The sequence below is a fragment of the Rutidosis leptorrhynchoides genome, chromosome 4, assembly GCF_046630445.1.
Source record: "Rutidosis leptorrhynchoides isolate AG116_Rl617_1_P2 chromosome 4, CSIRO_AGI_Rlap_v1, whole genome shotgun sequence".
NCBI classification, from domain to species: domain Eukaryota; kingdom Viridiplantae; phylum Streptophyta; class Magnoliopsida; order Asterales; family Asteraceae; genus Rutidosis; species Rutidosis leptorrhynchoides.
This window is the reverse complement of record NC_092336.1, coordinates 466,401,358-466,426,533: the sequence shown is the minus strand read 5'-3', so window position 1 is coordinate 466,426,533 and position 25,176 is coordinate 466,401,358. Positions and strand designations below refer to the sequence as shown.

The following is a 25,176-nucleotide window of genomic DNA, read 5'->3' as shown; positions in this document are numbered from 1 at the left end:
CGTGTTCTTGGTCATTCTTTGAGTAAATAAGTATGTCATCAATGAAAACAATGACAAACTTGTCAAGGTATGGTCCACACACTCGGTTCATAAGGTCCATGAACACAGCTGGTGCACTAGTTAAACCAAATGGCATGACCATAAACTCGTAATGACCGTAACGTGTTCTGAAAGTAGTCTTTGGAATATCATCTTCTTTCACCCGCATTTGATGATACCCAGAACGTAAGTCAATCTTTGAATAAACAGACGAGCCTTGTAGTTGATCAAATAAGTCGTCGATTCTCGGTAGTGGGTAGCGGTTCTTGATGGTAAGTTTGTTCAACTCTCGGTAGTCGATACACAACCTGAATGTACCATCTTTCTTCTTGACAAACAAAACAGGAGCTCCCCACGGTGATGTGCTTGGTCGAATGAAACCATGCTCTAAAAGTTCTTGTAATTGGCTTTGCAGTTCTTTCATCTCGCTGGGTGCGAGTCTGTAAGGAGCACGAGCTATTGGTGCAGCTCCTGGTACAAGATCTATTTGAAATTCAACGGATCGATGTGGGGGTAATCCCGGTAATTCTTTCGGAAATACATCGGGAAATTCTTTTGCGACGGGAACATCATTGATGCTCTTTTCTTCAGTTTGTACTTTCTCGACGTGTGCTAGAACAGCATAGCAACCTTTTCTTATTAGTTTTTGTGCCTTCAAATTACTAATAAGATGTAGCTTCGTGTTGCCCTTTTCTCCGTACACCATTAAGGGTTTTCCTTTTTCTCGTACAATGCGAATTGCATTTTTGTAACAGACGATCTCTGCTTTCACTTCTTTCAACCAGTCCATACCGATTATCACATCAAAACTCCCTAACTCTACTGGTATCAAGTCAATCTTAAATGTTTCGCTAACCAGTTTAATTTCTCGATTCCGACATATATTATCTGCTGAAATTAATTTACCATTTGCTAATTCGAGTAAAAATTTACTATCCAAAGGCGTCAATGGACAACTTAATTTAGCACAAAAATCTCTACTCATATAGCTTCTATCCGCACCCGAATCAAATAAAACGTAAGCAGATTTATTGTCAATAAGAAACGTACCCGTAACAAGCTCCGGGTCTTCCTGTGCCTCTGCCGCATTAATATTGAAAACTCTTCCGCGGTCTTGTCCATTCGTGTTCTCCTGGTTCGGGCAATTTCTAATAATGTGGCCCGGTTTTCCACATTTATAACAAACTACATTGGCATAACTTGCTCCGACACTACTTGCTCCGCCATTACTCGTTCCGACACCATTTGTTCCTTTCGTTCTATTAACCCCTGGTCCGTAGACCTCACACTTCGCTGCGCTATGACCGTTTCTTTTACACTTGTTGCAAAATTTGGTGCAGAACCCCGAGTGATACTTTTCACACCTTTGGCATAGCTGCTTCTGATTGTTGTTGTTGTTGCGGTTATTATTGTTGTTGGGATGATTGTTGTAGTTGCTGTTGTTGTTGTTGTTGTTGTTGTTGTTGGGCCGTTTGTTGTAGTTGCGATTGATGTTGCGATTGTTGGGATAATTGTTGCGATTATTGTTGTAATTGCTGTTGTTGTTGTATTGTTGATTCTTATCACCATTTTCCTCCCACTTTCTTTTGACTTGCTTCACATTGGCCTCTTCAGCAGTCTGTTCTTTAATTCTTTCTTCAATCTGGTTCACTAGTTTGTGAGCCATTCTACATGCCTTTTGTATGGAGGCGGGCTCGTGTGAACTTATATCTTCTTGGATTCTTTCCGGTAATCCTTTCACAAACGCGTCGATCTTCTCTTCCTCATCTTCGAATGCTCCCGGACACAATAGGCACAATTCTGTGAATCGTCTTTCGTACGTGGTAATATCAAATCCTTGGGTTCGTAACCCTCTAAGTTCTGTCTTGAGCTTATTGACCTCGGTTCTGGGACGGTACTTCTCGTTCATCAAGTGCTTGAATGCTGACCACGGTAGTGCGTACGCATCGTCTTGTCCCACTTGCTCTAGATAGGTATTCCACCATGTTAACGCAGAACCTGTGAAGGTATGTGTAGCGTACTTCACTTTGTCCTGTTCAGTACACTTACTTATGGAAAACACTGATTCGACCTTCTCGGTCCACCGTTTCAATCCGATCGGTCCTTCGGTTCCATCAAATTCCAAAGGTTTGCTGGCAGTGAATTCTTTGTAGGTGCATCCTACACGATTTCCTGTACTGCTAGATCCAAGGTTATTGTTGGTATGTAGCGCAGCCTGTACTGCGGCTATGTTTGAAGCTAGAAAAGTACGGAATTCCTCTTCATTCATATTCAAGGTGTGTCGAGTAGTCGGTGCCATTTCCTTCAAAATAGTCAAATGGAACAAGTTAATCATACAGAATATTAAGAGTAGTTAATAGTATTTCGTAGCATAATATGAACTCATTTATAAAAGCTTTTTCTTCATATTAGCGTTTTATAAGTTTAAATTCGGGTAGTACCTACCCGTTAAGTTCATACTTAGTAGCTAATATACAATTCAACTACTACAATTCTATATGAAAAACTGATTGTAATAATATTTCGCGTTCAAACTTTTATACAATATTTTACAAACTTACAATACCGCTTATTTTACATAAAGCATGAAATATAGCACACAATAACTTTGATACAAGATAGTTGTGAAGACAATCCTAGCTAGTACACAAGTCGTTCAGCAAAGGCAATAAAGACACGTAATTCATACGTCCAGAAACAAGTCATGCATTCTGGTTTTACTAGGACTACTTCCCATCCTTGGTCTTGTGGAACATAACCGTTATGGCCGTTGATAAGACAGCGTGTTGTAACGTCGTCAAAGGGACGAGGGTTACGTAATGTCCAACAGTCCCGTAACAATCTAAAAACCTCATTTCTTACCCCAATTACCGACTCCGTCACTTGTGGGAACGTTTTGTTTAATAGTTGTAGGCCGATGTTCTTGTTCTCACTTTGGTGAGAAGCGAACATTACTAATCCGTAAGCATAACATGCTTCTTTATGTTGCATGTTAGCCGCTTTTTCTAAATCACGAAGTCCAATATTCGGATATATTGAGTCAAAATAATTTCTTAACCCATTGCGTAAAATAGCATTTGGGTTCCCCGCAATATATGCGTCAAAGTAAACACATCGTAACTTATGGATTTCCCAATGTGATATCCCCCATCTTTAATACGAAAGCCTTTTATAAACCAAGGCATTCTTGGAACGTTCTTCGAATGTCTTACAAACTAATCTCGCCCTAAATAGTTGTGCCGAAGAATTCTGACCGACTCTAGACAAGATTTCATCAATCATGTCTCCGGGTAGGTCTCTTAAAATATTGGGTTGTCTATCCATTTTGTGTTTTTATACTGTAAAATAGACAAGAGTTAGATTCATAAAAAAAATACTTATTAATACAAGCAATTTTTACATATATCATAAAGCATAAGCACACTATATTACATATATTACACCACACGAATACAACTATCTTATTCTGACTCGCTTGTTTCTTCTTCTTCGGTTTTGGTTCGTTTTGCCAAGTTTCTAGGGATATATGATGTTCCCCTAATACGAGCCGTCGTTTTCCACATTGGTTTAGAAAAACCTGGTGGTTTAGAGGTTCCCGGGTCATTGTTACAACTTAAGGACTTCGGGGGTTGACGATACATATAAAGTTCCTCGGGGTTGGAATTAGATTTCTCTATTTTTATGCCCTTTCCCTTATTATTTTCTTTTACCTTTTTAAATTCAGTTGGGGTAATTTCTATAACATCATCGGAATTCTCGTCGGAATCCGATTCATCGGAGAATTGGTAATCCTCCCAATATTTTGCTTCCTTGGCGGAAACACCATTGACCATAATTAACCTTGGTCGGTTGGTTGAGGATTTTCTTTTACTTAACCGTTTTATTATTTCCCCCACCGGTTCTATTTCTTCATCCGGTTCCGATTCTTCTTCCGGTTCCGACTCTTCTTCCGGTTCCTCTTCGGGAACTTGTGAATCAGTCCACGAATCATTCCAATTTACATTTGACTCTTCATTATTATTAGGTGAGTCAATGGGACTTGTTCTAGAGGTAGACATCTATCACATAATATCAAACGCGTTAAGAGATTAATATATCACACAATATTCACATGTTAAAAATATATAGTTTCCAACAAAATTTGTTAAGCAATCATTTTTCAAGTAAATACGGTCGAAGTCCAGAATCAATAATGCATCCTAACAAACTAGATAAGACACACTAATGCAAAATTCTGGTTCTCTAAGACCAACGCTCTGATACCAACTGAAATGTCCCGTTCTTATTGATTAAAAACGTTCCATATTAATTGATTTCGTTGCGAGGTTTTGACCTCTATATGAGACGTTTTTCAAAGACTGCATTCATTTTTAAAACAAACCATAACCTTTATTTCATAAATAAAGGTTTAAAAAGCTTTACGTAGATTATCAAATAATGATAATCTAAAATATCCTGTTTACACTCGACCATTACATAATGGTTTACAATACAAATATGTTACATCGAAATTAGTTTCTTGAATGCAGTTTTTACACAATATCATACAAACATGGACTCCAAATCTTGTCCTTATTTTAGTATGCAACAGCGGAAGCTCTTAATATTCACCTGAGAATAAACATGCTTTAAACGTCAACAAAAATGTTGGTGAGTTATAGGTTTAACCTATATATATCAAATTGTAACAATAGACCACAAGATTTCATATTTCAATACACATCCCATACATAGAGATAAAAATCATTCATATGGTGAACACCTGGTAACCGACATTAACAAGATGCATATATATACGAATATCCCCATCATTCCGGGACACCCTTCGGATATGATATAAATTTCGAAGTACTAAAGCATCCGGTACTTTGGATGGGGTTTGTTAGGCCCAATAGATCTATCTTTAGGATTCGCGTCAATTAGGGTGTCTGTTCCCTAATTCTTAGATTACCAGACTTAATAAAAAGGGGCATATTCGATTTCGATAATTCAACCATAGAATGTAGTTTCACGTACTTGTGTCTATTTTGTAAATCATTTATAAAACCTGCATGTATTCTCATCCCAAAAATATTAGATTTTAAAAGTGGGACTATAACTCACTTTCACAGATTTTTACTTCGTCGGGAAGTAAGACTTGGCCACTGGTTGATTCACGAACCTATAACAATATATACATGTATATTAAAGTATGTTCAAAATATATTTACAACACTTTTAATATATTTTGATGTTTTAAGTTTATTAAGTCAGCTGTCCTCGTTAGTAACCTACAACTAGTTGTCCACAGTTATATGTACAGAAATAAATCGATAAATATTATCTTGAATCAATCCACGACCCAGTGTATACGTATCTCAGTATTGATCACAACTCAAACTATATATATTTTGGAATCAACCTCAACCCTGTATAGCTAACTCCAACATTCACATATAGAGTGTCTATGGTTGTTCCGAAATATATATAGATGTGTCGACATGATAGGTCGAAACATTGTATACGTGTCTATGGTATCTCAAGATTACATAATATACAATACAAGTTGATTAAGTTATGGTTGGAATAGATTTGTTACCAATTTTCACGTAACTAAAATTAGAAAAATTATCCAATCTTGTTTTACCCATAACTTCTTCATTTTAAATCCGTTTTGAGTGAATCAAATTGCTATGGTTTCATATTGAACTCTATTTTATGAATCTAAATAGCAAAAGTATAGGTTTATAGTCGGAAAAATAAGTTACAAGTCATTTTTGTAAAGGTAGTCATTTCAGTCGAAAGAACGACGTCTAGATGACCATTTTAGAAAACATACTTCCACTTTGAGTTTAACCATAATTTTTGGATATAGTTTCATGTTCATAATAAAAATCATTTTCTCAGAATAACAACTTTTAAATCAAAGTTTATCATAATTTTTAATTAACTAACCCAAAACAGCCCGCGGTGTTACTACGACGGCGTAAATCCGGTTTTACGGTGTTTTTCGTGTTTTCAGGTTTTAAATCATTAAGTTAGCATATCATATAGATATAGAACATGTGTTTAGTTAATTTTAAAAGTCAAGTTAGAAGGATTAACTTTTGTTTGCGAACAAGTTTAGAATTAACTAAACTATGTTCTAGTGATTACGAGTTTAAACCTTCGAATAAGATAGTTTTATATATATGAATCGAATGATGTTATGAACATCATTACTACCTCAAGTTTAGTAGGTAAACCTACTGGAAGTGACAAGAAATGATCTAGCTTCAAAGGATCTTGGATGGCTTGAAAGTTCATGAAGTAGGATCATGACACAAAAACAAGTTCAAGTAAGATTTTTACTCGAATTAAGATAGTTTATAGTTATAGAAATTGAATCAAAGTTTGAATATGAATATTACCTTGAATAAGAAAGATAACCTACTGTATATAACAAAGGTTTCTTGATCTTATATGATTACTTGGAATGGATTAGAAAGCTTGGAAGTAAATTAGTAAACTTGAAGGGATTTTTGAAGTGTTCTTGAAGTGTTCTTCCTATGATGATTATAGCTTGATTCTTGAAGTGATTTTTGATGAAGATGATGATTAACTACTGGAAAAATACGTTCATAATAGTGTGTGTGTGTGTGTGTGTTGAGAGAGAATTAGAAAGAGAATTGGAAGTGAAATGGAGTGAATGATGAGTGGTAATTGGTGAGTGGTGAGTGGGGTTAAAAGGAGTTCTAGTTAGTTGACTAGCTCATGGTAGAAGTTAAAATTGATTAGTCATGCATGACATAATCAAGAGTGGAATCCCATGCTAGTTCCTATTGGTATATACCCATAGTAAGTACGTTTTGAAGCTGTGTATAATACGGGTAAGAATACGACTAGAATTCTTGATGAAAGAAAAGAATGGGAAAGTAACTGTAACCATTTTCGTTAAGTATGAGTGTTTTGATATATGTCTTGAAGTCTTCCAAAAGTATTTTAATACATCTAAATACACTACATGTATATACATTTTAACTGAGTCGTTAAGTCATCGTTAGTCGTTACATGTAAGTGTTGTTTTGAAACCTTTAAGTTAACGATCTCAATTAATGTTGTTAACCCATTGTTTATTATATCCAATGAGATGTTAAATTATTATATTATCATGATATTATGATATATTAATATATCTTAATATGATATATATACATTTAAATGTCGTTACAACGATAATCGTTACATATATGTCTCGTTTCGAAATCCTTAAGTTAGTAGTCTTGTTTATATGTATATAACTCATTGTTAATATACTTATGGAGATACTTACTTATCATAATCTCATGTTAACCATATGTATATCCATATATATATCATTATGTCGTTTTTACAAGTTTTAACGTTCGTGAATCGCCGGTCAACTTGGGTGGTCAATTGTCTATATGAAACATATTTCAATTAATCAAGTCTTAACAAGTTTGATTGCTTAACATGTTTGAAACATTTAATCATGTAAATATCAATCTCAATTAATATATATAAACATGAAAAAGTTCGGGTCACTACAGAGAATACATGCGCTGTTTTTATAAATGTTTTACGAAATAGGCACAAGTACTAAAACTAATTCTACGTGGGTTTAAACCAGAAATATACCCTTAGCTTGGTATCATTAAACTACTTGTCTATGTACGGTAGGCGCGAATCCTAAAGATAGATCTATTGGGCCTGACAAACCCCATCCTGACTATGGGATGCTTTAGTACTTCGAGGTTATTTTAAACACACCTGATCTGGTGTACTTCAGAGGGTAAAACATGAACGTTAAGGCTTGTTACCGGGTGCCTACAACTTATAGAATACTTTTATACACTTGCGAGTGTACATATATTTATAAACCGAAATCTTGTAGTCTATTAATATATTGAAATGATTGTTATGATAAACCTATGAACTCACCAACCTTTTAGTTGACACTTTAAAGCATGTTTATTCTCAGGTATTAAATAAATCTTTCGATGTACATTAGCTCATTTTAAGGATATTACTTGGAGTCATTCATGGCATATTTTGAAAGACATTGCATTCGAGTCATTGAGTTCATCAAGATTATTATTAAGCCAATTATAGTTGGATGTATTATGAAATGGTGTACATGCCGTCAACTTTTGTTGTAAAGAAAGTTTGTCTTTTAAAAACGAATGCAATGTTTGTAAAATGTATCATATAGAGGTCAAATACCTCGCGATGTAATCAACTATTGTGAATCGTTTATAATGTATATGAATGGGTCCTTTCAACTTGTAACTTATATTTCCGACTATAAACCTATACTTTTTCTATTTAGATTCATAAAATAGAGTTCAATATGAAACCATAGCAATTTGATTCACTCAAAACGGATTTAAAATGAAGAAGTTATGGTTAAAACAAGATTGGATAATTTTGCTTGTTGTAGTAACGTGAAAATTGGTAACAAATCTACATTAATCATATCCTAGCTAACTTATATTGTATTATACATGTATTCTAATATATTATGTAATCTTGGGATACCATAGACACGTATGCAAATGTTTTGACATATCATATCGACCCATGTGTATATATTATTTGGAACAACCATAGACACTCTATATGCAGTAATGTGGGAGTTAGCTATACAGGGTTGAGGTTGACTCCAAAAATATATATACTTTGAGTTGTGATCTAGCCTGAGACGTGTATACATTGGGTCATGGATTGATTCAAGATAATATATATCAATTTTTTTCTGTACATCTAACGTTGGACAACTAGTTGTAGGTTACTAACGAGGACAGCTGACTTAATAAACTTAAAACATCAAAATATATTAAAAGTGTTGTAAATATATTTTGAATATACTTTGATATATATGTACATATTTGTTATAGGTTCGTGAATCGATCAGTGGCCAAGTCTTACTTCCCGACGAAGTAAAAATCTGTGAAAGTGAGTTATAGTCCCACTTTTAAAATCTAATATTTTTGGGATGAGAATACATGCAGGTTTTATAAATGATTTACAAAATAGACACAAGTACGTGAAACTACATTCTATGGTTGAATTATCGAAATCGAATATGCCCCTTTTTATTAAGTCTGGTAATCTAAGAATTAGGGAACAGACACCCTAATTGACGCGAATCCTAAAGATAGATCTATTGGGCCTAACAAACCCCATCCAAAGTACCGGATGCTTTAGTACTTCGAAATTTATATCATATCCGAAGGGTGTCCCGGAATGATGGGGATATTCTTATATATGCATCTTGTTAATGTCGGTTACCAGGTGTTCACCATATGAATGATTTTTATCTCTATGTATGGGATGTATATTGAAATATGAAATCTTGTGGTCTATTGTTACGATTTGATATATATAGGTTAAACCTATAACTCACCAACATTTTTGTTGACGTTTAAAGCATGTTTATTCTCAGGTGAATATTAAGAGCTTCCGCTATTGCATACTAAAATAAGGACAAGATTTAGAGTCCATGTTTGTATGATATTATGTAAAAACTGCATTCAAGAAACATATGTCAATGTAATATATTTCTATTGTAAACTATTATGTAATGGTCGTGTGTAAACAGTATATTTTAGATTATCATTATTTGATAATCTACGTAATGCTTTTGAAACCTTTATTGATAAAATAAAGGTTATGGTTGTTTTAAAAATGAATGCACTCTTTGAAAAACGTCTCATATAGAGGTCAAAACCTCGCAACGAAATCAATTAATATGGAACGTTTATAATCAATATGAACGGGACATTTCAAGATAAATGCCCATTTATGAGAGCCAACATACTAGCATTTTTGTTAACCATTATCCTTAATGTTGCATGGGATCCTAACATAAGCACTAACTTTAGACAACCATTAACCAAAAAGCATAAAGGTGTCCCCCTTGTCCCCTCCCATAACCCACGACCACCACCCCCATCCCTCACTATAAATACCAAGCAAACCTCACCCATTTTACACTTGATCTCATTCACAATTTACACACACTTACTCTCTAATTCTCTCTAGTCTTTCTCACTCTAAAAAGTGTAAGTATTAAATTTTCTTTCTCTTCTTCTTCTTCTCTTAGTTATGAAATCATCATCATCATCGTGTGAAGATCAAGCTTTTTAGCTTTTTGATCTTGTTACATCTTGTAGATTCAAAATTGGATTTGAATCCTTCAAGAACATGGAAGATTCAAGCTTTCTAGCTTTGAATCTTCACTTATTTTGTTAGATCTAAATCTTTTAGCTTTTAATCTCTTTATTTTGTTGTAAAGATTCAAACTTGTGTTTGTAATCTTCATGTAACTTGAAGATCTAGCTTCATGCTTCAAGATCTTCAAGAACAATCAAGATTCAAGCTTTCTAGCTTTAAATCTTCATTTCTTTTGTTGGATCTAAGTTTTCTAACTTATGATTTCATTATTTTGCTATAAAGATCAAAACTTGTGTTTATGATCTTCATGTAACTTGAAGATCTAAGCTTTATGCTTCAAGATCTTCAAGAACACCAAAGATTTAAGCTTTCTAGCTTTGTAATCTCATAACTTGTGTGAAAAGGATCCAAGCTCTCTAGATTAGGGTTCCGTTACTTTATTTGATCAAGTTTGTGTTCACACTTGTTTGATTGAAGGAAAGTTTGTAGCTTTAGTTGTAAATAGAACTTGTATTTGTGTTAAGACTAAGAATATGATGCAACCTTGGTTCATCATCCTTCTAAAACTCTTAAGTGAGTTGTATTCTTACTTGGTCTTAACATATTGAGTGTTGATGGTTGAATCTTGGTCAAAGTGATGCTAACACATCAAAGAGTTGTACAATTGAAGCTTACATGCATCAAGATGAGAACCGTGATGAGCATCAAGCACCAAGAAACCCACCGGAGCACTTGTTTGCTGTTTTTCGAGGTCTGGTCAGACTCCTGGACTTCTGTAAAATTGATTCTCAGATATTTCATTTCTAGTAGATGACTTTTCATTTAGGTCTCGCCTAAATCCAATATACGGTTTAGGATTTATAGCCTTCCGAAAGTCACTACGCCTTTGTAACGACGTGCTGAAATTTCTGACCTACTCGCACTTAAACCGTCGCCACAGTCAAACGAAGACGAGTTAGGTTCTGAAATTTTGTCAGAGGTTAGTGGACTCACATACGGAGCCATGGCCACTGACTACGTGTCTTTTTGATTTGTATAGAGGTCGTAACAGCTGTCCAAAGTCAGCCTTTTGTTTTGATCTCTATTCTTGTTAAACTTACTTTAGCTTTGATGAATGATGTTGATGATGATGACACTTAAGCTTAATTTATGCACTTTTAAACTTATGGGAACAACATACTGACTCAGTGACCTTTGAATTAGGTTGACGACCTTTCGGACCGACTTACTACTTGCATACTTTTCGTATCGACTTTTACTGCTTATTCACTGTGAGTTATAGCATCCCTTTACTACTTTTACTATTTTTGGGACTGAGAATACATGCGCTTTTTACGTTTTACATACTAGACATGAGTACTTAAACTTTATATATGTGTGGGTTACAAACTGCACAAAGATTCCCCTTAGCTCGGTAACGTTTAATCATTGGTTTCCTAACCGTGAACGCGAATCTTAGATATGGATCCATAGGGTTTGACATCCCCACTCGGGCTAGTCGCGCTAGCATTCAACGGGTGTTTAATACTTCGAGGACAAACGCACTCGCCAAGTGCACTTTTAGGGGGTGATATACATACGTTAAGTCTAGTTACCAGGTGCCCACGGTTAAGTATATACTTTTCATACTGATTTAAACTACTGGTTGAAGCACTGAAATCTCGTGGTCTACATTAATTTACAGATTACAAATAAACTATAGCTCACCAACATTCGTGTTGACTTTTTAAGCGTGTATTTCTTAGGTGCTTAGACGTTGTTGCTTTTGCTGTTAGACTTGCTGTCTTGGTGTTATAGACTTGCTGTTACGGACCTGCTGTGTTAGATTTCCGCTGCATTACTTAGAGATGTCTCAATCATGGAACTTTTATTTTGCATTCATAACTTACGTTATTTTCAAACAATGGCTTTATAACGACCTTTGGGTCACATACTTATGTTAATGCTTCTATTCATAGGAAGCACGTTATCTTTTGTAAAACGCTATCTTTTCATGAATGCAAAACTGGTTTTCAAACAGCATATAGTGTTTGACCTTGTAATGACCATGTTGTTGATGATCCGTACATGATGGTTTTGTACGGGGCGTCACAGAGAACTAATTAAATTCTAATAATATTAAAAAGATGATTAACTAGACTTTAAAATAATTAAGGATTGTTTTCGCATTTAATAAGTTTCAACTTATATTGATAACCAATAAAATAACAATTAAAGAACGATTGTTATTTCTATAAGCATAGTAAAACTAATTATCACATAAGTTCAATCATTAGGACTTAATCATGGTTACATGTGATGAGGCAAACCTATCAACTAAGTGGGCATACAAAGTTATTATCTTGATTTTATAGAGTTCATATAATTGCATAATAAATGTCGTCTCGGTTTTGTGATGAGAACTAAGACAACATTCAATCAGACTGACAAATAGATAAGCTAATAAATCTTATCAGATTCAACATTAGTGATGTTCTAATATTTAGTCTTAATCAGATTCTCATGCAATTGAACATACAAACTCACAAAAACAAAGGTTCTTTCAATTAAGCTTAATAATTTAATTACTATATGAGTGTCATTAATATTCTTCCATAAATTACTATTATGAATTCTCAACTAGATTTTATGCAATTTAAACATTTTTTCAGATATGATTACTCTTCTAAGTAATTTAAATCAAGTAAACAAACAACTATATATTAAAGATGTGTTAACCTAAACGTCTATTCACTTATTAACTAAGCATTCAATCAAGTTTTAATCATAGCAGAAAATAAACAGATTCATACAATCACATAAACCAGACTTCAACAGTTCTGGAAAAAATCAGAAACTACCGAAATCTTCAAGCATAGTCGGCGGCTTTCTGGACTACAGTCGGCGGCTGTAGTTACCAAAACCGGCGGCTTTAGCCGTTTTAATCCAAAAATCATCTTTCGCTCAGTTAACCACCATGAACGTTTAGTTCATGGTTGGAGACGAATAAAAACAATTAAATAAATAATTAAACATAAAGCAAGACATGATTACAACTTGAAAGAAAGCTTAAAGTGCAAAATAATTAAACAGATGAAAGAATATAAAAGTAAATTGTACCTTAATAAAAGAAACTTGATTTGAATTGAAAATAACATGATTACAACTTGAAAGAAAGCTTAAAGTGCAAAATAATTCGTAACTTTTCGTAGCTAACCCTAAAAACTGAATGCACCTACAAAACTGTGAAATTCGACCTCTATATATAATAGTAAAAAATATGCCTTAGCTAGCGGCTCCAGTAGACCTAGCGAGCGAATTTGAGAGTCGGTTAACCCCATATGCACGTTTAACTTTTTCCTCAATCACAAGTAAGCTCTTTTCTCTGTAAATAGCCGGCGGCTTTAGATGACCTAGCTGGCGGCCCTAGTCCAAGAACTCGGCTCAGATTTGGTTTCCTTAAATAATTTGGCTTGGCATTCACGAAAAAGAAACTGATAGTCTAGCTGGCGGCTCCAAGTACTTCAGTCGGCGGCTCCCTTGATACTTGTTCTCAAAGTTCTTCGATTTCTGGCTTGATATTCTGAAACATTCTGGATTTTCTGCTCCAACCGGCGGCTATACTGACTCCAACCAGCGAATTTGACCCCTTTTCTGTAGTTTTCCTGATTTTGTCCTGTTTAACACATTTTCTAAACCAAAACGTCAAAATACCTTTTTATATAAAATATTAACAATTTAGATAAAACGTAAGTACAATGACGATTAAATACCAAGATAACGTCTTGAAATGCTTATGAAAATATGTATAATTTAGACGTTATCAAGTTCAATGGTTTCTTTTTACAGAGTTGATATGAAATTGGTGTCGAGTTTTTTGTTCATTCTTCAAACGGTAGATTGATCGAATTTCTAAAGCATAAAAAATGAACGAAAATTGACAACTTTAAAAGTTAACTTTGCTTGGTGGACATGTTTACTTGTGGAGTAAGATTTCAATTTTTGAAAAAGCTTGTGTATTTAATTATGAAACTAATAATTAGAAAATCTAAAGGGTTTTTGTTTCATTATAAATAAAATCCTAGGAACATTGTAAACTTTGTGCACGAAAATAATAACAAAAATTCTATGATTTGCGCTCGTAGACTAAACCTTTCTCAATATGATTGGAAATCAGATATAATCACGTTAGTTAAATTATTATATCATTTACGCTCTTAATCATTTTGCTTATTTATAAATATTCTAATTGTGGTAATTGTTGTCAAAATGTCATTCGACCAATTCCCTATATCTTACTGTTGAAACCGACTACATACCCAAACCCAACCCATTAGCACTTTACCGAGGGGCCTAAGGTGACAACTACTACAAACTTGAAAGACTATAAATGTGAACCCACAAATTTCATATATCACTCTACCCTAAACCCCACCAAACATTTAAAACGGGCTTATCATCGCGCTCGGCCCATACTAGGAGTCACAATAATCACCTTTAAACATGAAATAATTTACGAACAAACCCAAAAAACTATATTGAAACGGAGAGGTTTTGATGGGTTAACTTTAAAGGTAAAAGTGTATATATGGAGTTGAAGAAAGAAGTTTAAGATGGGAGTATGTGGGTTTTGTAAGGAGGACACCAATTGATTTTTAATATTATTTGTATTTTATTTTTAGTCACTCATTATAAAAACTAGAAAAAGGAGCCCGCGCGATGCCGCGGGGCCTTTGGCTTGCGTATTCATAGTTAACGGAGCGTATTATAGGTGTGTATATGTATTGAATATAGTCCGAGGTATGATCGTTTTTTTTTTGAGTGCCCGTTTCGTGTATAGTTAGTCTGGTTGTGTTCGTAAGATTTTTTTGAGTTGAACGGTGGGCTCGAAAGATTTTTTTGAGTTGAACGGAGCGTATTATAGGTGTGTATATGTATTGAGTTAGTCTGGTTGTGTTCGGGTGGAATTAATTTCTTTTATTTTAATAAAATTGTATATTTACACTTTTTACTCCTGAAAAATTGTAAACTTAAGGGGTTGTTGTGTAAATTGAGGTAAAGATGAGGGATTCATTGAAGTGTGAAAGCGAACTCGAAACTACAAATCAAAAAAATTGAAAGTACCAAAAATTTGGTGGCTTTTAGTAGTCTGGTTGTGTTCGTAAGATTTTTTTGAGTTGAACGGTGGGCTCGAAAGATTTTTTTGAGTTGAACGGAGCGTATTATAGGTGTGTATATGTATTGAGTTAGTCTGGTTGTGTTCGGGTGGAATTAATTTCTTTTATTTTAATAAAATTGTATATTTACACTTTTTACTCCTGAAAAATTGTAAACTTAAGGGGTTGTTGTGTAAATTGAGGTAAAGATGAGGGATTGATTGAAGTGTGAAAGCGAACTCGAAACTACAAATCAAAAAAATTGAAAGTACCAAAAATTTGGTGGCTTTTAGTATGTAGGTGTAATAAAATGTAATGTAATGTAACAAGCAGGGTGGTCAGCCGCGCATTGCGACGGTCACCCCTCGTTTACGTAAAAAAAAATTTGTAGCATCCAATTATATATTCTAATAAGAATATATTAAAGCAAAGCAGTTAACGTAACCTATAAGACAATAATTGATTTTAACATATTAAACAGCTAATACAATTGCAAAGAAACATATTGTCATATATTACTATATGGGTTTGTAACAAAATAATTATCATGAGCTGTCCAAATTATGTTGTATAATATTTTTTTTAGATGTATCAAATTAATTGTTATAAATAATTACTATATAACACGTAAATAAATTTTTATACATGTAATATAAATTACTCCGTATAAATTAGAAGAATGATTTAATAAGATTTGAAAATTCAAATTAGAAAAGAATGACCCAATTTTGATGTAATTTATAATTGTAATTGTAATGTAATTTATGTTACACATTAAAGGAATATTTTATTAATGACTCCAAGTCTTTAATTGGAGTAAGGGCTATATCTATGTAGCTAGTATTAAAAAAAAGTCATCACGTGCGCCCTTCTCTATTCATCTCTTACTTGAAAATCTACCTATCTCATTTTGCCTTTTCCATTTGATGGCAAGGTATACCGATCTTCTTCTCAGGTAACCATTTACAATATCTTCTGAATATTTGTTCTATGAGTCTCTACATTTTTGTTGACTCTGCATTCTATCATGTGTCTCGCTTTAAACCTGATTTTTTTCAGCGTCGTTCGGACTTCTGGTATCCTCCGAACGTTCGGACTTTTCTTCTTTCTTTCCTTTTTCCGTCGCTAATATCTTTTGTTCCCACTGAAGAACACATCTATACTACTTGGAAAAACTCAGAAAAAGTGGCGGGAGAAATTTCCGATGACCTATGTGTGTGGCGTATGGCAGTGCGCTTCAGACCGATTGCTGCTAAAAATTGTACGTTCAAAAATATGGCGGTTAGAGTTGTTAGAACAAAGACGAAAATAGTTTGAGATGGAAAAGCAAAAAAATAAAAATAAAAAAAAAATTAATTATTAAACAAAGAAGTTACTATTCATTAATAGTACCTAAAATTTGCTCAAATGTATATATGTATAATTTGTCAACAAATTTACAGATTAACTAATAGACAAAAGTTATGAATAGTAATCAGGGGTATTTTTGACTTTTCACCTTTTTTTTCTTTGATTTTAACTAAATTTCATTTTACCAAGAACGCCCCTCACACTTTTTTGAAAAATTCAAATCAACCCCCCAAACAGGGGGTAAAGTGTCAAATAACCATTTTCATATAAAATCTTAAATAAACTTCACCCAAATATTTAACGAGTCATATATTCTCGCTCGCAACGAGTTAAATTTTTCCGACACCATCGTTAAACTCGAAATAATTTTAGGAACACAATGTCATTAGCTATACCCAAAACGGACGCTTTTTAAAAAAACACTAAATATTTGGGTTACTTTTCATACACGTTGATTTTGCGTTAAATTTTTAAAAGTCGACAATTCCATAGCGAAACGCGGAGATGCACATATATTGTTAATTTAAAATCACATTTAAATCTCTCACGGGTTATACCTTTTAGTTCGACTCGAGTTGCGCTTCAACGCCATCATCGTTAGCCACAAAATAATTTTACTAAACACAATAAAATACATTGAAAACCGAACCCCCGACGCGAAGCGAGGGTTCGATAACTAGTTCCATCTATAACATAACTTTGGAATCTACAAGATTAGTACAATTTTTTTATTAAAAATTTTTTATTAAAATTTTTTCATTAGTAAAAAAAAAAAAAAAAAGTAAATGCTATAAAATGAAGATAGGATTATGATGACGTAGGGTTTTGGCCCAATTAGGGTATACACAATTAATTTGGGCCCCAAGTCAATTAACCCTAATTCCCATCTATAAATATGGGGCAAAACCTACATCAAGTTCACATGCTCCCAATCGCATACACCCTCATGCGGTCATTCAATCTCGCCTCTCACTCTCTCAATGAAAGCACGCGGCAGTCATAGCCGGATCTTCTCCACGATCGTCTTCACGATCGCAACACTAGGGTTTTTTCCTACGGGTCTTGTAGGGTTTTTTCTCCCTTTGCCGTCGATAGGGTCCGACTATCTACCGGCGGGCAATTCGTTGGCCACCCTCCCGAGATCATCATCTCGGGTACGGGTTATCACGGTAACCGGACCGGAGATCAACGACGTTGACGCCTAAAAAAACCCTTTCGCATTGATGTCCGTGTGTATGTTTTCCCTTGAAAAAAATATGCATGAACAGATTATAATTTTTCAATTTTATACGTTGTCTATAAATTGTTTTTTAGTGCCCCAACAACGTGGATCCCCCAAAACTAGTTTTATCTAATCGTTGTTATCGGTTGTGATTTAGATTAATGATTGGTCTTGTTTGAGAATCTAATCGTAACATGTTAAGCAGGAAATACACTTAAACATCTCAATTTATAACACAAAATGCCGTTAATGCTACCAGTAAATTATCATTTATACAAGAATATTATTTATGGGTTAAATTATGTGAAATGTGAAACATTAAGCTTTTACTATTATTGTTAATTTGTGCTCTTAAGAACTAGTTAACATTTCTTTTCTTAAAGTACACTTTTAAGAATTGGACAATTTTGACATTTAAAGTTATATTTAAACTCAGTCGATAGCAATTTGAATCGGTGATTAACAAGTTTAGTCACATACATATATTTTTCTTCGAAAAAAACTAGAACTATATACATAAGCAAGGATCTTTCATAAAAGATGATAGAACCTATGTAAAACATACATATATTTTTTTTAGCAAAAAAAAAAAAAAAAAAAAAAAAAAAAGATGAAGACATTATAACTAGAAGAAAACATGAATCACATATTACAAACATCACGAAACCATTTGGCTCGATAGTAGAAAACATTCATCTATTAACATATACAGTAACAATTATAATAATTATAATAAATGGAATGCTAAACGTAGTTCTAAGAGCTATGTTTAAGCATTTATTAAATGTTAATCTTTCATATTATAATGTATTTTATATATTTAAATTCAAGGGTCAATTTATTTCAAAATACGTAATTTTATATTTTAAATATTCACTTTGTAGTTACGTAGTAATATTTAAACATAATCATTAAGGTTTTTTTTTTAGCTATCATCTTTCTTATAATAATTTAAAATTTACTGAGGCTATATAAAGTGTGCGGGAGTTTAATGGAACCAAGCAAACGACAAATATTGAAACTTTATCAATTTATCAATGTCTAATTTTAGAAAACAATAATATAATGATATTAATTTATTTTTATTATTGAATATTAAATACGAGTAAATAAATAAAATGGGCGGTATAAATCACCATGAGCGTTACACTTTGTGTAATTAAGCCTTCAAACACTAAAACACACACAAGTCACATATATTTTGGTCATTTGGATTAATTTATTTATATTTATTTCAATAACATAAGTCAGCTTTGTGTAATTAAGCCTACAGACACCAAAGGCGGTTCTATTTCATATACATCAACAGCCAATTTCAATTGCTAAACATGTGTGTTTCTGTAAGTTGAACTTCGATTTTCCTACTTTCGTTTATGTGTGATAATAGAAATATATATAGGTAATGTACCTTTTCTCTACAAGTCAACCTTTGACTTTTTAAATCAGTTTATTGATTTCACTTTGGGAACATATGTTTTGAATAACAACAATTATTGATTTCACAAATCATATCGTGTTAATATGTCTGTGATCATAGACTTATAATATGATTTTCCTCTATATAATCATTTATTTATTTATTTATGTGATTATGTGATTGTCAGCTAGTCAAACTTTGACTCTGGTTTCTTGATTTGGTGTTTCTTCAAAACAGAGCAAAGGGATTTAGAAGATTTTATTGATTTACCCAAAAATCACAGTTTCGTATTTTTGTGCGTTCAATTGGATAGATAATGTGTGTTTCCTTATACATTAATTGTGTGTGTGTGTGTGTGTGTGTGTGTCGGCAACTCAAAATTTGTCTTTTATGTTAGTTTCTTGATTTGAGGTTGAAGCAAAAATTGATTAATCTGTAGATTACATCATATTATTTATGTCATTAAAGTTATTTGTTATCAAGATTGACTATTTTTTGACATGAATGAGGTGGAAGATGATGAATTGGGATTGATCCAATTAACAATCACAGTCTATACCTTCAATGACAATTCTTTGTTTTTTGTTAATTTCCATCAAATTTGTAACTTGAGATTTTTTAAAAAGCACGTGATCCAAAGATCATAGTGTGTGTTTTTGGGTGGGAGTGTGTGAAAATGGAGAATAGTAATAAACCACCACCATCAGCTGAGGATCTGTTAAAAAGAATCCTTGAGCTCGAAGAACGGAATGCACACATCAAACAAGAAATATCAGAACGCATGACCCACCGCCCAAAACCAGACAACCAAACATCACAACTAGCCATTGGTAAAAAGGTGGAGCCTTTAGTAACGAAGTTAACAGAAACTCAGTATTTAAATATACTGCATTCAATGGGTCAGTCAGTGTTTATATATGATGTGCATCATCGGATAATCTTTTGGTGAGCCGATTCAACGGATAAGTTATATTATTAATTTAATCGAGTTTCCAGCTGCTCCAATTGATAGATGATCTGGTTAATAGGAACTATATCCTATGTGCAGGAATCGAGGTGCAGAGCATATTTATGGTTATACAGCTGCCGAAGTTCTTGGGAGTAGTCCAACGGAGATTTTAGCAGAACCTAAATTTGCACATTTATCTGAACGTATCTTACAACGAACAGTGAAGGGAGAAAGTTGGTCTGGGGAGTTTCCTATAAAGAACAAGAGTGGAGAAAGGTTTGTGGTTATTTGTGCTAATACGCCGTATCGTGATGCACATAGAAGACTAATTGGGGCGATGTGTTTATCGAGTGATTCACGTCCATATCATGTTATGAAAGTAGGTATAACTGTTAGTTCACCCACGAGGACTGCTTCACGTATACATGGGTTTGATCCTCAACAATCATCTTCGGCTTCAATTACGTCAAAGATATCGAATTTGGTTAGTTTACTTTATATCCAGCAGAACCAACTTTGGTATAGCTCATGTGTTAAGCTATTCTTCTTCTTTTTTCTTTTTTTTTTTCATAAAAAAAATACCATTTAAAACCGCAAGGTATAAGTTATTGACATTAGCAGGTAAGCGAGTCAGCTTACCATAATCAGTTTTTTTGAAGTTGGATACCAAACAAAATAAGACCAAAGTTTGATCTGTTGCAATTTTCCCAGTAGAAACACATTAAAGTTAAATAGGGGTGTAAGTTGTTAGAAGATGGGTATGAGATAGATAATCTTGGATTATTCTTGAATCGTAAACACTTTCTTAATAACGTATTTCGGTTACTGCCTTGGTTTCACGAAATCGTTATTGGGGTAAGACAAAAATAACACTTTGTGTCTAAGAAATAAGATAACAAAGCAAAATATTAGAGATTTTGTATGTAATTTTCTATGTTCGTGATGAGCAATTGTCCATATATTTGGCGGGAATTGGCGGTTGAAACGAAAGGTTGTAACCTTTCATTTATGGCAGGAAATACAGTTTGTTGTTTTTGGCGGGAAAGTTGGTTGAGAATGAAAGGGTGTAACCTTTCATACTGAGTACATCGTTTGGGCCCCAACTAGGGGACACTACACCCTACACCTCCACAAGGGGGCATAAGTCTTTAATAGACAGTATCGAGTTAGCTCGAACGAGCGTGCACTCCGCAGTCTTCCAACTTGTAATTTAGCTTAACTAGATAACCCTTTGCTTTCAAGTGAATCTTAATCTTAATCAACCATAATGATTGTTGAAAACACTAAATCACCAACATAAATCTACCAGACGGTTAATGTCACGTTGAAAACTATAAAACAGGCTTTAAAAGTGAAGTCGAAAATAAAGAAAGGAGAGAACTACACATACAATGAAGATCAATTAGACAATACTCTTGATAGTGAAGGAAACACACCGAGGGGACATATTGATCCATCTCCATTTGGAGTATTTTTTTCAATGAAAACAGAGGATATTTTTAGCAAAAAACTAGTGATAGATTCAGGTGACGAGAATGAAAACAAACCTGGGATCCGCAAGATTTTGTCTTCAAAAGCAGATGCATGGAGGAATAAAACGGGAATGATATGGCCGTGGATAGCAAATGAAAAACAAGACGAATCTCTTGTTTCTAATGTTGGTTGGCATCACTTTAATGTGAATCAAGCACACCAACATGGTCCACAAATGAGTTCCAGTGCTTCTGCAAAAGTAGTCTGTCAACTATGCATTAATAACAGTTCAGCCGGTAATAAGATCGAGGCTTCGGGTTTATGGCCCTCAACGGTGCATATTAGTAGAACAAGTAGTATGAGTAGCATAAGTAGTTTAAGCACCATCAAAAGTAATGCCATTGTCAAAGTCGAAAATGAGAGAGACAACCTTGATTATGAGATCATGTGGGAAGACTTGATAACTAAACAACAGATCGGACAAGGTAAAATATTTGGCATTTTCTTATAATTCTTTTTTATTTTCTTATTGCTTATTTTATGTAAGACATTTCATATAGAAGCATTTTTCTGGCAGGTTCGTGTGGGACTGTGTACCAAGGACTGTGGTATGGATCAGTATGTTCTCTATCTCCCACTCTTAAATATCTTTTATGAAGAATATTGTTTGATGTTTTAGTTTTTTATTCTATTTCATGTACCAAAGAGTATTTGAAGTAATCAAGGGACCTAAGAAACAGGTATTTAAAAAATAAAACTTTAATGAGATGTGAATTTAATTATGCAGGATGTCGCGGTCAAGGTATTTGAACATCGGGAGCTTTCGTTTGATGTGCTGTTATCGTTTAGGCAGGAGGTACATATGTATTCAATTTGAACATCATAAGCTCTCATATAATTTTGTCTTGCTTACAATTTGTATTGTGTATATCGTTTTGAAGGTATCTCTCATGAAAAGGCTTCGACATCCAAATATATTGCTTTTCATGGGCGCCGTAACTTCACCTGAGCATATATGTATTGTGACAGAGTTTCTTCCCCGGTTGGTTTTCTAAAAATATATTGCAACTCTTTAATTCATTGAGTCAATTTTCTTCCATCATCTCAATATGCTAAAATAGTAAAATCGAGTTTTTTTGTGCAGTGGAAGTTTGTTCCGGATACTTCAGAGAAATACAACCCAGTTAGATTGGAAACGACGTCTTCATATGGCCATGGACATTGTAAGTACCATGTTGAACGGAAGATCTTTTTCTTTGTGAGTTTATCTTATTATTTGTGATTCTCAAATAGGCACGAGGCATGAATTATCTTCATCGTTGCCAACCACCTATCATTCACCGCGATTTGAAATCTTCGAATCTTCTCGTCGACAAGAATTGGACTGTGAAGGTATGCTTTGACTTTTTTCTGTACACATGCAGCTACTGTGCTAGTGAATTTCCAATAATAATATATATGAATATGATATATGATCTTGTAGGTAGGTGATTTCGGACTCTCACGTATCAAGCATCTTGCGTACCTGAATACAAAGACAGGGAAAGGGACGGTATTGCAATCTTCTTTTCTGATTCTCTTGTTCCTTAAATAACAGTAGTAAAGAATATATGCAACTTAATTTCGAGGTCTAACGGTCGAGATTTAACTTCTAATGCTATAATATTCCATTGACTGATTTCATGTACATGTTATCCTGTTTTTCTTATTTAGCCACAATGGATGGCTCCTGAAATTCTTCGTAACGGCCAAGCAGATGAAAAGTAAGCCAGTAGGCAGTACCCCGAATGAAATATATTTATTTTTTTTCTCATGAATTTGTGAATCCTATATTATTATTTTTTTTGTTTTGTTGTTGGTATAGGTCTGATGTTTACAGCTACGGTGTGGTATTGTGGGAAATTATCACCGAGAAGGTTCCTTGGGATGATCTTGACCCGATGCAGGTATGTATGTTATTCAATGCTGGTTTGTCTAAAGCTTGTTTGTTTGACCTTAAAAGTCAATGCCTCCTTGGTCTGACTCTTAAGTTCAAGCATAAATAAAACTTTTTAATAGCAAAATTGGCATATCAAATACAAAAATATGGCTCCAATAAGCTATCTGTTTATATGTAGTTCTCTTAGGAACAATGCAGTTTCCAAAACTTTATTCAAGGATCAAATGTTTCTTGTAAGGTTAAGTTAATTGGTTTAAACAGAAGAGATAATACATACATACGTACACACTTGCAGGTTATCGGAGCCGTAGGGTTTATGAATAAAAAACTAGAGATTCCGAAAGATGTGGATCCATTGTGGGTTTCGCTTATCGAAAGTTGTTGGTGCAGGTTGGTTGTTCATTTTGTTGACTTATTTTTATTAATATGTCTAATAACTGATTCACAAATGATCGATAACATTCTTTTGTACGGCCAGTGAGTCGCAATCCCGACCAACGTTCCAAGAAATACTGTATAGGCTGAAAGAATTGCAAAAGAAGCTTGCGGTTGAACGTAAGAGATAGCAGCCTAAAATGAACCGCACAACAAAATTTGTGTGTGCTGTTCGATTTACTCTCGATCTCAAGGCCACACGATTCCCAGTTCTTACAGAGCATATGCAGACGAAAGACGAATGCCATTCTAAGCAAGTTCATCCGAGCTAATTAAGTAAAACATACAGTAATATTTTTTGTAAATTATTTATGTAGTTGAAATACACAAATATATTGTTAAGAGATACTTCATTATTTAAAGTCATTTTTTTATTGTAGTTACAAAATGTTAACAAAATATGAATTTCTCACAAACTACAACCTATGGCATGTTCAAGAACTTTTTACTGTTATTAACATTCATATCGCTAGTCTTACCCAAATAGTTTGTTTATTTTGAGTAATTAAAAAGTTCAATGCGTTAATTATGTAAATTTATCTATTTGATATTTCACATCCTAATTTTTTTAAGGTCAGATCAATTCAGCGTGGATATACGATTAAGAGCGAAAAAAACAAGGGCTATGATTTTAATAGTAATTATTTTGAGCTTATTTTAGTATATGCTAATAGATTGTACTTTTTTAATCATTAGATCATTTTCAACCATGACATTTTTTTTTATCATTTCTTCTTAGATCCAAGCATCACATCAGCTTTCTCTTTATTTTATCTCCACTTACTCCTATCACATATAGGGATGACAATGGATCGGATATGGATCGGATGATGTCATATCTACATCCATATCCATTTAATTTTTGCTCATCCATATCCATATCCATATCCATATCCATTTAATTACAGTTCATCCGTCCATATCCATATCCGATGGATTAAGCGGGTTAATGGATATCCGTTGGATTCCAAATGAAATGTTAATCTAACGACGAACTTATCAATTTAATATCGATTATAACAAATATAAATATTTAATCATTATGTTTTTTATTTGTTACAC

At 33.7% G+C, this 25,176-nt stretch overlaps 1 protein-coding gene across 1 annotated transcript; it reads left to right on the top strand.

Moving 5' to 3' along the window:
• Window positions 1-19,083: 19,083 nt before the first annotated feature.
• Window positions 19,084-24,572, top strand: LOC139844483 (uncharacterized). Its single transcript, XM_071834707.1, has 13 exons — window positions 19,084-20,263; window positions 20,367-20,751; window positions 21,610-22,225; window positions 22,318-22,358; window positions 22,528-22,596; window positions 22,682-22,782; window positions 22,885-22,963; window positions 23,034-23,132; window positions 23,224-23,292; window positions 23,454-23,503; window positions 23,605-23,686; window positions 23,975-24,069; window positions 24,158-24,572. The coding sequence occupies exons 1-13, from the start codon at window positions 19,995-19,997 to the stop codon at window positions 24,243-24,245; spliced, it is 2,043 nt and encodes a 680-aa protein (XP_071690808.1). The 5' UTR covers window positions 19,084-19,994; the 3' UTR covers window positions 24,246-24,572.
• The last annotated feature ends 604 nt before the right edge of the window (window positions 24,573-25,176 follow it).

Coding starts and splice junctions, on each gene's coding strand:
- LOC139844483 (XM_071834707.1), top strand. CDS start 19,995: ATGGAGAATAGTAATAAACCACCACCATCAGCTGAGGATCTGTTAAAA. Junction 22,226..22,317: donor TAAACAACAGATCGGACAAG/GTAAAATATTTG, acceptor TTTTTCTGGCAG/GTTCGTGTGGGACTGTGTAC. Junction 22,783..22,884: donor GTGACAGAGTTTCTTCCCCG/GTTGGTTTTCTA, acceptor TTTTTTGTGCAG/TGGAAGTTTGTTCCGGATAC.